Below are 9653 nucleotides of genomic sequence, written 5' to 3'. Positions count from 1 at the left end.
GTTTTGAAACAAGTACTAGTAAATTCGGTACCACCATCGCTTTGAAATACCTTGATACGAGAAGAATATTGATTTTCCACAAATTTTTGAAATTGAAGAAAAATATCAAAAAAATCAGATTTAAATTTTAAAGGGTAAAACCAAGTGAATCGAGAATAATCATCAATAAAAATAACATAATAAAGGAAACCCGAATTTGATTTGACGGGAGAAGGACCCCAAAGATCACAATTAATAAGATCTAACACATGAGGCAACCTACGTTCATTGCGGGAATAAGGCAATCGATGACTTTTCGCAAGCTGACAGGTATTACATAATGATGGAGAAGGCAATAAAGACGTAAGAGAAAGATGGCCTTTTTTATTTAAAAAAGAAATAACAGAATGATTCACATGACCTAGACGAGCATGCCATAAATCATACGAAGCACGTAAAGATTTGTTTCTAAGGGCTGAAATAAAAGCAGAGTTGCCGCGCTCCAGCACATATAGCCCTCCATCTCTTTTACCGGTTGCCAACACCCTTCCTGTTTGACGATTCTGGATAGTAATAAGATTATTAGTAAATGTAACGGAGAGAGGAAAATCAGACGTTAATTTACTTATGGAAAGAAGATTTTTAGTGAGGTGAGGGACAACCAAGACATCTAACAAGTGAATATTTGGAACAGGAGAAAGAGTACCGGTGTGGGTAATGGGTAGGGATGCACCGTTTTCTACAATCACAGAGTCCTTACCCGTGTAATTTTTAGACTGATCCAAAATAGATGGGTCGGCAGTCATATGGGCCGAAGCTCCAGTGTCCAGAAACCAATCAGCAGTATCGGGTCCAGCAATAGAACATGACGTGTTAAAGGCTTCAGCAAGGTGAGCATGAGAAGAATCAGGTCGAACATACCGTTGGTTGCAGCGGTCAGCATAATGGCCCTCTTTGCGGCATATTTGGCAGTGAGGTGGTCGACGACCTTGACTTGAGTGGGTTCGTCCTCGATTAGAAGAGTTGTTTTTGTGAGAATAAAAACGACCTCGCTGGTTGGTAAAGGAAGCAGGGTGGCTTCCATGGGTGCGACCACGATTAGTGACTGTGAATGCTGTAGGAGTGGAGTTAGAGGACTCAAGGGAGAGCTGAAACAACTCAAAACTTTCAGCTTTAAAGACTAAATCTGCAAAACAGGGGATAGAGGTAAGAGCCATCTGAGCAGTAGAAAAAGCTGAAAATTCGGTGCCGAGTCCACGAAGGAACCAGTGCACTTTATCAATGTCCTCGACCAGTCTGCCAATGACATGAAGTTGGTCACAAATTTTTTTGAAGGCACGGACATACTCAGCAACAGGTTTGGTGCCACGTTTCATCAACTGCAAGTCATCCTTGAGTCTCAGTTCACGAGCTTTCGACTGATGGCTGAACGTAGTTTCCAACGCAAGCCAAACATCACGTGCAGTAGGGAGACCAACGACAACAACCATGGCTTCCTCAGTGAGAGAGGAGAGCAGGAGACAGAGAAGTCGTTGATCGACTGCTCTCCATGCCAAATATTTGGGGTTGAGTGTTGAAGAGGTTTCTGGTTCAAAGCGAGGTGGTGGAACCATAGTTCCATCGACATAGCCCAGCATGTCTTGACTCTCAAGGAGAGGGAGAAGTTGGCTTTTCCAAAGAAGATAATTGGAGGAAGAAAGTTTGATGGTGATCATATGGATTAGAGTATTGAAAGGAAGGAGATGATAAGAAGATTCGGAAGCCATAAAGAAGAAAGGATCAGGTTGTTAAACCGAAAGGGCTCTGATACCATGTGAATGTTTGCTGAATCACCACACCTAAATGGGGGTGAGAGTTCTCTTATTTATAATCATTTTCAGGATACAGAAATATGGTAAATTACAAATATTATGGAAATAGTAATAAAAGGAAAGAATAATAAATGAATGCAATATATTTGCCTTTAATAAGAGGGCAAATATGGTAACGCGTAATGTAAGGCAAATATCTAGATATTTGCCTTATAGTGAACGGTCAACTATCCTTAACACTTATACTATAGATCATTTTGACTATATATACTTGAACTTGATCCACTCTTATGTCTCTACATATAGTTCAAGTAATCATACTATAGTCAGAGTGTTCTTAGTTTATTGGATTTAGATTAATGATCGTAAAGTTCACTTTATTCAATAACAATCTTTACTCAATAAACAACAATAATAACTTTATTGAAAATAGAATATGTTTTTGTTTACGAACTATGAGTTTTAGGACATAAAACCCAACATGGGCTTTGGCCGTCATCTTAATCCGCATTGATCCATGCCCCATGTCAATTGACGGACTGACTTATCACCTTTTCACATATGACTGGGGCACATTGTTGGCCCCAATCTGCTTCCCTCCCGACAATTTAGTGCGCTATTTGACTCTCTTCTCATATTATTTTTGATCTTTTCCTTGTAGTACTTGTTTGCTATCGGCCTCTCACCCATATTTAGCTTTGGATAGAATTTACCGCCGAATTGAGGTTGCATTCCCAAACAACCCGACTCGTTGACAGTGCCTCGTAGTACGATAGGCCGTGCGCAACAGGGCTCTCACCCTCTCTAGCACCCCCTTCCAAGGGACTTATGCCTGGTTTGTCGTTGAGGACGCTTCTCAGACAATAATTCGGACGCCGAGGGCGTTTGGTTCTCAAGCTGGACTCTTCCCGATTCATTTGTCGTTACTATGGGAATCCTTGTAAGTTTCTTTTCTTCCGCTTATTGATATGCTTAAACTCAACAGGTAGTCTTGCCTGACTAGGAATTGCATCGAGAGCATCGTCTTTGGGGATAATGTTCAAAAGGTCAACATAAGAATCCTCCATCACTCACAAGGAGTGAGGCACACGAGCTGCGGTGGAGACACAGTGCCGAGGTTGGATCAAACACCGTAGTGTCACGACAATAGATGTCAAGAACTCAATTTTAAGTTATCCACACAACGGTGCGCATGGAAGGCAAACATGTGCCATTACGAGTGCAGCGAACCCAAGTGAATGTTGCATGTGAGGGCAGCGATGCGTGACGTTCTTCGTAAATGCGAGAGCTGAGACTCGGTTATTGATATGCTTGTATTCAAAGACTCGGTGGTTCACGAGATCCTCCAATGCACACCAAGTATCGCATTTCGCTACGTTCTTCGTCGATGCGAGATCTGAGATATCTATTACTAAGAGGCGTTATAAATAATATAACAAGAATGTTTGCCCCTCGTACACCGAGACTGGGGCAAGGGACAAGCGACTTGCGCTAGGTTTGGTTTAGGCATCGGAGGGGGGCATGAATGCTCCACCCAACAAAAAAAGTTTGTAAATGCGGTCACGGGTCGTTTGATGTTTAGGCATCAACAATAATCCTTCTGCAGGTTCACCTATAGAAACCTTGTTACGACTTCTCCTTCCTCTAAATGATAAGGTTCAGTGGACTTCTCACGATGTCGCGGGCAGCGAACCTCCCACGTCACAACGATCTAAATACTTCACCAGACTATTCAATTAGCAGGAGAGACAAACGGTGTGTACAAAGGGCAGAGACATAGTCAACGTGAGCTTATGACTCACGCTTACTAGGATTTCCTTGTTGACGACCATAGTCTAGAAGCTGGTCGCGGAGGGATTCCTCCGCATAGCTAGTTAGCAGGTTGAGGTCTCATTTGTTAACGGAATTAACTAGACAAATCACTTCACCAACTAAGAACGACCATGCACCACCACCATAGAATCAAGAAAGAGTTCTCAGTCTGTCAATCCTTACTATGTCGGGACTTGGTAAGTTTCTCCATGTTGAGTCAAATTAAGCGGCGAGCTTTAATCCTAGTGGTGGCATTCTGTCAATTCCTTTAAGTTTTAGCCTTGCGACCATACTCCCCCAAAACCTAAAAACTTTGATTTCTCATAAGGTGTTGGCGGAGTCCTTATAGCAAAATCCTCCAATCCCTGGTCGACATCGTTTATGATTGAGACTAGGACGGTATCTGATCGTCTTCAAGCCTCAAGCTTTCGTATTTTATTAATGAAAACATGCTTGGCAAATGCTTTCGCAGTTTTTCGTCTTTCATAAATAAAAGAATTTCACCTAAAGGCCAACAGAAATACGAATGTCCCTGACGGTCTCTCATTACTTCAATCCTAAAGGCCAATAGCATAAGATCGAAATCCTATGATGTTATCCCAAACTATTGTATTCAGAGCGTAGAATTATTTTGAGCACTCTAATTTTTTCAAAGCAACAACGCTGGAGGCTTGACCCAGTCAGTTAAAGCCAGGAGCATGTCGTCGGCAGAAGGGACGAGCCAACCGATGCTCACCATAGACGGGCCGATCGACCCAACCCAAGGTCAAACTACGAGCTTTTTATCTGCAACAACTTGGACCCAAACAACCAAATCACTACTCATGCGCCGTACGCTAAAACGAGAATAGGCGACTAACAACTATTCTCACTCATCACAAGGGAAGGTGAAAAATCATCATGCGGAGCCAAGCCCAAAACGTCGTGCACAATCAAACAATTGTCTCTTCGTTTAATAGGGAGAATTCATAAGATCTTTGACATATAAAAACAATTCTCAAACAATTGTCTATCATAATGCTGCTACGACGGTCGCTATTCCTAACCAGATGTCCGACATCAACAGCTACCAGAGAATGCTTGCCCGACAAAAAAAGGGCCCAGGAGGTGTGCGAATTAACTAGTGGGTTCATACTCGCACGTGTGAACTGTGTGTAGAACAATAATTACACATCCAATTAGCCTGTTTAGGATAACCACCTAAGAAATATAGACTGTTCTGATAGATCTCACTCATGATTGTGTGTGTTTGCATCTAACCTCAATAGTGAGGTCACTTACTAAATATTTCTTAAAATACTCAAGTCACGTGCTACTTCTATTTCAGGTAAAAGCAAGACATCTCTGCACTGCTGATGACGATATCGTAATTCGAGACCATGAGACACACAGAGTAATTGTACTTATTTTCTTAGACTTAGGTTAGAATATGATGTTTTTAATTTTAACACTTATTTATTTCATTGTATCATTTTAAAGATGTTTTCGAACACGTAAGTCCATGATAGTGTTTTTAAATGAAGTTTATGTTTTATGATAAATTTTAAACGCTTATTTCCGTACAAAATGATTACAATAGTTTGATCTTAGGTGTAAGTTGAATTCCCTCAACAATAAGACCACCCCTCAAATGTTGGCTCTCAACTTCTTTCAAACACATCTCCACAACTCCATCTTCCAAATCATTAACATAAAACTCTCCTAACTCAATCTCGACCCAATCGTCGATGCCTTCCTCTCGGTCATCGCCTCCATTAACGATAACCCGACTTTTGTTCGACCCTCGACCATCGTTGTTCAAATACACTTTTCTTTTAGACAGGACCGTGTCGAGTTGAACCGAGGCTAGAGATGGATGTGTGTCTAAGCCATAAGCTCTGTCTGCAAACTTCACCAAAAGATAGACCGAGTAAAGCGTCTTGGGGGAAAGCAATTTGGCGTTGAATAAGCCTTTTATTTCTAACCACCATATGGTTCTCAATTCTGCAACTTCTTCAAACCTGCTTTCACAATTTATTTTTAATTTTATGTTTTTTTTTTAAATATTAAGAAAAATGTGAGAGGTCAAAGAGACAGATAAGACCTTGACTTTAGGAAGGGTTGACTATTCCAAGACCAATATAGAGGATTGTTTGACCATTGGATTTGAAGTTCCCTTGCTCCTAAAATATAACATTTCTTAGCTGTCTCTTTATCTAAATAAAACATCTGCATTTACAAAATAAAAACATTTCTCATCGATCATATTAACAAATGAATCGAACATGTTTTTTTTTTTTTTTTGTGTGTACCTTCGTACCTCCATCCATATGATGGAGACGACATAACTTGAAGTATAACTCCTTTTTCGTACGATAAATCACTGGAGTATCTAATCTCGATAAAACTTCTGCACAATCAAATGGGAGAAAATTATCCCATACCACATCTGAATCAACCATCGAGCGTATTGTCTCTGAGATGATTGATAGCTGACATGCTTCCCGAGCGGAGGCGAACGAGAGGATGTGTGCAAAACAATCTTGAGGCATGAGATCTAAATTCATTGTTGAAGAAAGCAAAGAGAAAAGGGGTGGAGATTTCTGGTTTTTTTTTTTTCGAAGTTTGAATGGTAAGATCCAATGGTTCTAATATTTGTATTATTGTGTGTTGGAAAAAACGGTCGTGATGTCGTTAAGATGACCACATTTTGATGTCTGTTTCTTTAAGGAACATGACAACATCAATAGCATGGATGAGGACATCCAACTCTTAGGGGCAAAAATGGAATTTTGATGTCTATTTCTCACTTTTTGGTATAATCGTCCAAGCCCATTGCTAGAAGTTATTGTCGTTTTTGGGGTTTCCCTTTCAAACGCGTCTGTTAAGGAGAGGTTTCTACAGGATGTTTCGTTCTCCTCCCCAACTGATAGGGATCTCACAATCCACCCCCTTCGAGGCCCAACATTCTCGTTGACACTCTTTCCCTTCTCCAATCGATGTGGGACCCTCCAATTCACTCCTCTTTGAAGCTCAGCGTCCTTGCTGACACACCGCCTCGTGTCCACCCTCTTCAGGGCTCAACCTCTTTGCTGACACATCGCATGACGTCTAGCTCTGATACCATTTGTAATAGTTCAAACAAAGCTAGCAAATATTGTCCTCTTTGGAGTTTCCCTTTCGAACTTCTCCCAAAGTTTTTAAAACGCGTATACAAGAGAGAGGTTTCCACACCCTTATAAACGTAGGATGTTAGCGTTAAATTAGCATCATAGCTTAAATTGATGAACCGACATTTTTCCTTTGCTCAAAAGCATATGCTAGATGATAGTTTATTTCAATGATTATATCAACCCATTTTCCTAGACCGGCATTAAATAGGATTGTTGTAACATGCATGCTAGAAAGACCACATAAGTCAGCATATGCAAACATAAACATAGACAACGAGGACGTTCTTGCCTTTATCTAATTTTTTTTTTTAAATGAGTATTATAAATACTTAGTAATTCACGACCAGATCAACGTATACAAACATTGGCAATCGAGTTTATGCAACTTTTTTTAGTGGGATCTAAAATTTATCTTCAAAAACTTTATATCTTTTCCTTTATGGCTATAGGCAAGAAATTAACTATTTTTTTTTTCTTCAAATTATTCGGTACAGAAGTTTTTATCGAGATTTATGTCATAAAATCTCGTAATTTATGATTTAATTTTTAATAATAATTTTATTTATTTAATTTACTAGTTAACATTATTTATTATTGGAAAAATCTAAGATTTTAATGTAATTAAAAATAATTGTGTTCAAATAATTATTTTAAAAATGTTAAAACACAGATAATTAAATCGAACGTTAAAAAGAAAAAAAGAAAAAGAAAAAAGATATATATATATATATAAAAGGCTGAAATACTTGTGGGCTTTATTTGATTTTCAATGAACCCTAATATTGGGCCCATTTATTCTAAGCCCAAACTCGACAAATTCTCCTAAAACCCTAATCCATGGTCTTTCCCGACTAGAACGGCCGCTTCTTCACTTTGCTCTCGCAGGTAATCTTTCTTCATTTCTCCTCCGTCATCGAATATCTGTTCTTCTTCCTCGGTATATCTTTGATCTCTTGTAATTTAAATTAGTTGATTTTCAAATTTTCATATTTTTGGGTTTTTTTTTTGTCAACTGAACAACGCTGAAGTCCGGGAATTATTTTCTTAAGGTTCCTCAGATAATTAGTCGTTAGGTTTGAGATCGTTTGGCTTGCTATTTCGATACATTTTTGTAGATCTGCGAGTTCCATGCCTTGTAACTATTAGTTTAGTGAGAACATGGGGTTTCTTCCTTATAAATAGTAGGTTTTGATTGTTTAGATTTCGATTTAATCGACCTCCAGGAACCAATATGCTATATAGCATTTGTGCGCTGCGCTTGCTAGAATATTTTTTAAGGCGTTTTAGAATCAGAATTTACTTTTCAAGCCGAGGGACCAATTTGTTGTTATTTTTGTGTATTATTCTTATGTGTGGAATGAATGTAATGGTTCTGTGAATAGAATAAAGCGAAGTAGTTCGAGTGGATGAATCCTTAACTTTTTGTAGTGGAAGTACCGGTCTAAATTTATTGCAATGATTGATAATTTCCGATATCTATCTATTTTTTTCTCCATTATTTGTGTTTTTATATCTAAAATTTTGGCACACGGATGAGAAATTTAGCTATCGTACGTTCGTTTGAATATCATAGATGTGGTGAATACTTGAGAGTCCCACGCAATGAATTTCCCTTTTATTCAGTTTAAATTCCAATGTTGAATTAAATTCTCTTTAATTTTGTTCGTTTGGATTATGGGTTGATAATGGTTCTTCATGGGTCAGGTAATTAGTTGTAGGGGTGCAGTCGTTGGCTGATTCTTGAATATCCAAGATGGTAAGTGTTTCTTACTTGGGAAGTGATTTTTTATTTTTAATTTCTTCTGGTAATTTGTTTAGTTACCCAGATTGATTTCGATTTGGGAGGTTGTGTTTTGTGATGCGAGTTTCCTTTAATGTGCACAGCCGTCTCACAAGACCTTTAGAATCAAGAAGAAGTTGGCCAAGAAGATGAGACAGAACAGGCCCATTCCTCACTGGATCCGCTTGAGGACCGACAATACCATCAGGTCTTAATCTCTTCTATTTTAGTTTTCATTCGTAATTTCATCATTTCTATTCTTATCAGTTTTAAATGTAACACCGCATTTTGATGTGTTCTTCAGGTATAATGCGAAACGAAGGCACTGGCGCCGCACCAAGCTTGGATTTTGAGGTGTTCCTCTTGTGATTTGCTCTTCATCCTGTTTTGAACCTATTTAAGTGTTATGATGTTAGTTGTGGAGAAGACGAAGGATAGATGTTTGAATCTTTTTGCGTCTCAATTTAAGAACTTATGGAATAGAAAATCATGTAGTCTTTAGGCTGGCATCTATCTATGTTCAATCTATATCTGGAGTAATTTCAATTCTTAAGATAAATCTCGTGTTCATTTTGTTTAATTTCTATCACAGTTCATTTCTGGTACCCCAGTTTGGAATTTTATTCTGATCTTAATTGCTCAAATATTCATGTGGATGAGCTGAGCTGAGCTGAGATGAGCTGGGTGTCTACATTTCTGTTGCTTTACAAATTGTTCTTCCGATTCATGTATTTTTCTTAGTAAAGCTATTTGTAAGTGTTTTCTAAAACTATGTAATTGGTGTTAATTTTTGTAACTGTCGTAAATTTTGTTTTAAATAGGGTTTTGTTAAAACTATTTGTAATTTGTATGGTGAAAATTAATATATAAATTCCTACAAAATGGGTACACTTAACTAAATCTACCCTTCTTTTTTACACTCTCACAACCATAAATATCAACACATAATTTCTACAATAACCACAATCAATTCTCTAAATAACCTGTAAACTTTTCAGAAATTTAAAATATCTAATAAACTTTAAATTTATTTTCTTGTCTCATAAATTCATAATTTTTAAAATCATCTGATTAGTTAGAAATAAGATTAAAAGAAATCAATAAATTTAATTACCGATT

At 38.1% G+C, this 9653-nt stretch overlaps 2 protein-coding genes across 5 annotated transcripts; one reads left to right on the top strand and one right to left on the bottom strand.

The window, feature by feature from the left end:
• Positions 1-5167: 5167 nt before the first annotated feature.
• Positions 5168-6187, bottom strand: LOC111437802 (F-box protein At2g02240-like). 2 transcript variants are annotated; one of them, XM_023075874.1, is made up of 3 exons: positions 5894-6187; positions 5686-5810; positions 5168-5602 (listed from the first exon to the last, which is right to left on the bottom strand). In XM_023075874.1, exons 1-3 carry the CDS (start codon positions 6146-6148, stop codon positions 5173-5175), a joined length of 810 nt encoding a protein of 269 aa, XP_022931642.1. In that variant the 5' UTR covers positions 6149-6187; the 3' UTR covers positions 5168-5172. The 2 variants fall into 2 exon arrangements, with proteins under 2 accessions (XP_022931642.1, XP_022931643.1); XM_023075875.1 differs by having other exon boundaries at positions 5686-5764; positions 5894-6019.
• A 1389-nt stretch (positions 6188-7576) lies between these two features.
• On the top strand, positions 7577-9237 carry LOC111437733 (60S ribosomal protein L39). 3 transcript variants are annotated; one of them, XM_023075793.1, is made up of 5 exons: positions 7577-7639; positions 8459-8510; positions 8639-8742; positions 8839-8888; positions 9127-9237. In XM_023075793.1, exons 2-4 carry the CDS (start codon positions 8508-8510, stop codon positions 8885-8887), a joined length of 156 nt encoding a protein of 51 aa, XP_022931561.1. In that variant the 5' UTR covers positions 7577-7639; positions 8459-8507; the 3' UTR covers position 8888; positions 9127-9237. The 3 variants fall into 3 exon arrangements, with proteins under 3 accessions (XP_022931561.1, XP_022931559.1, XP_022931560.1); XM_023075791.1 differs by lacking the exon at positions 9127-9237 and having other exon boundaries at positions 7578-7639; positions 8839-9114; XM_023075792.1 differs by lacking the exon at positions 9127-9237 and having other exon boundaries at positions 7611-7691; positions 8839-9114.
• Positions 9238-9653: the final 416 nt, after the last annotated feature.

The sequence above is a fragment of the Cucurbita moschata genome, unplaced genomic scaffold, assembly GCF_002738365.1.
Source record: "Cucurbita moschata cultivar Rifu unplaced genomic scaffold, Cmos_1.0 Cmo_Scf00066, whole genome shotgun sequence".
NCBI lineage: Eukaryota > Viridiplantae > Streptophyta > Magnoliopsida > Cucurbitales > Cucurbitaceae > Cucurbita > Cucurbita moschata.
The sequence above is the reverse complement of the archived record's forward strand: the minus strand, read 5'-3'. Positions and strand labels throughout refer to the sequence as shown.

What these genes read in the sequence shown, in the direction of transcription:
- LOC111437802 (XM_023075874.1), bottom strand. Translation starts at nt 6,148, where the DNA reads ATGAATTTAGATCTCATGCCTCAAGATTGTTTTGCACACATCCTCTCG. An exon ending in ATATGGATGGAGGTACGAAG is followed by an intron (nt 5,811 to 5,893) that starts GTACACACAAAA and finishes TTGTAAATGCAG; the next exon opens with ATGTTTTATTTAGATAAAGA. An exon ending in CAACCCTTCCTAAAGTCAAG is followed by an intron (nt 5,603 to 5,685) that starts GTCTTATCTGTC and finishes TTGTGAAAGCAG; the next exon opens with GTTTGAAGAAGTTGCAGAAT.
- LOC111437733 (XM_023075793.1), top strand. An exon ending in AGGACCGACAATACCATCAG is followed by an intron (nt 8,743 to 8,838) that starts GTCTTAATCTCT and finishes TGTGTTCTTCAG; the next exon opens with GTATAATGCGAAACGAAGGC.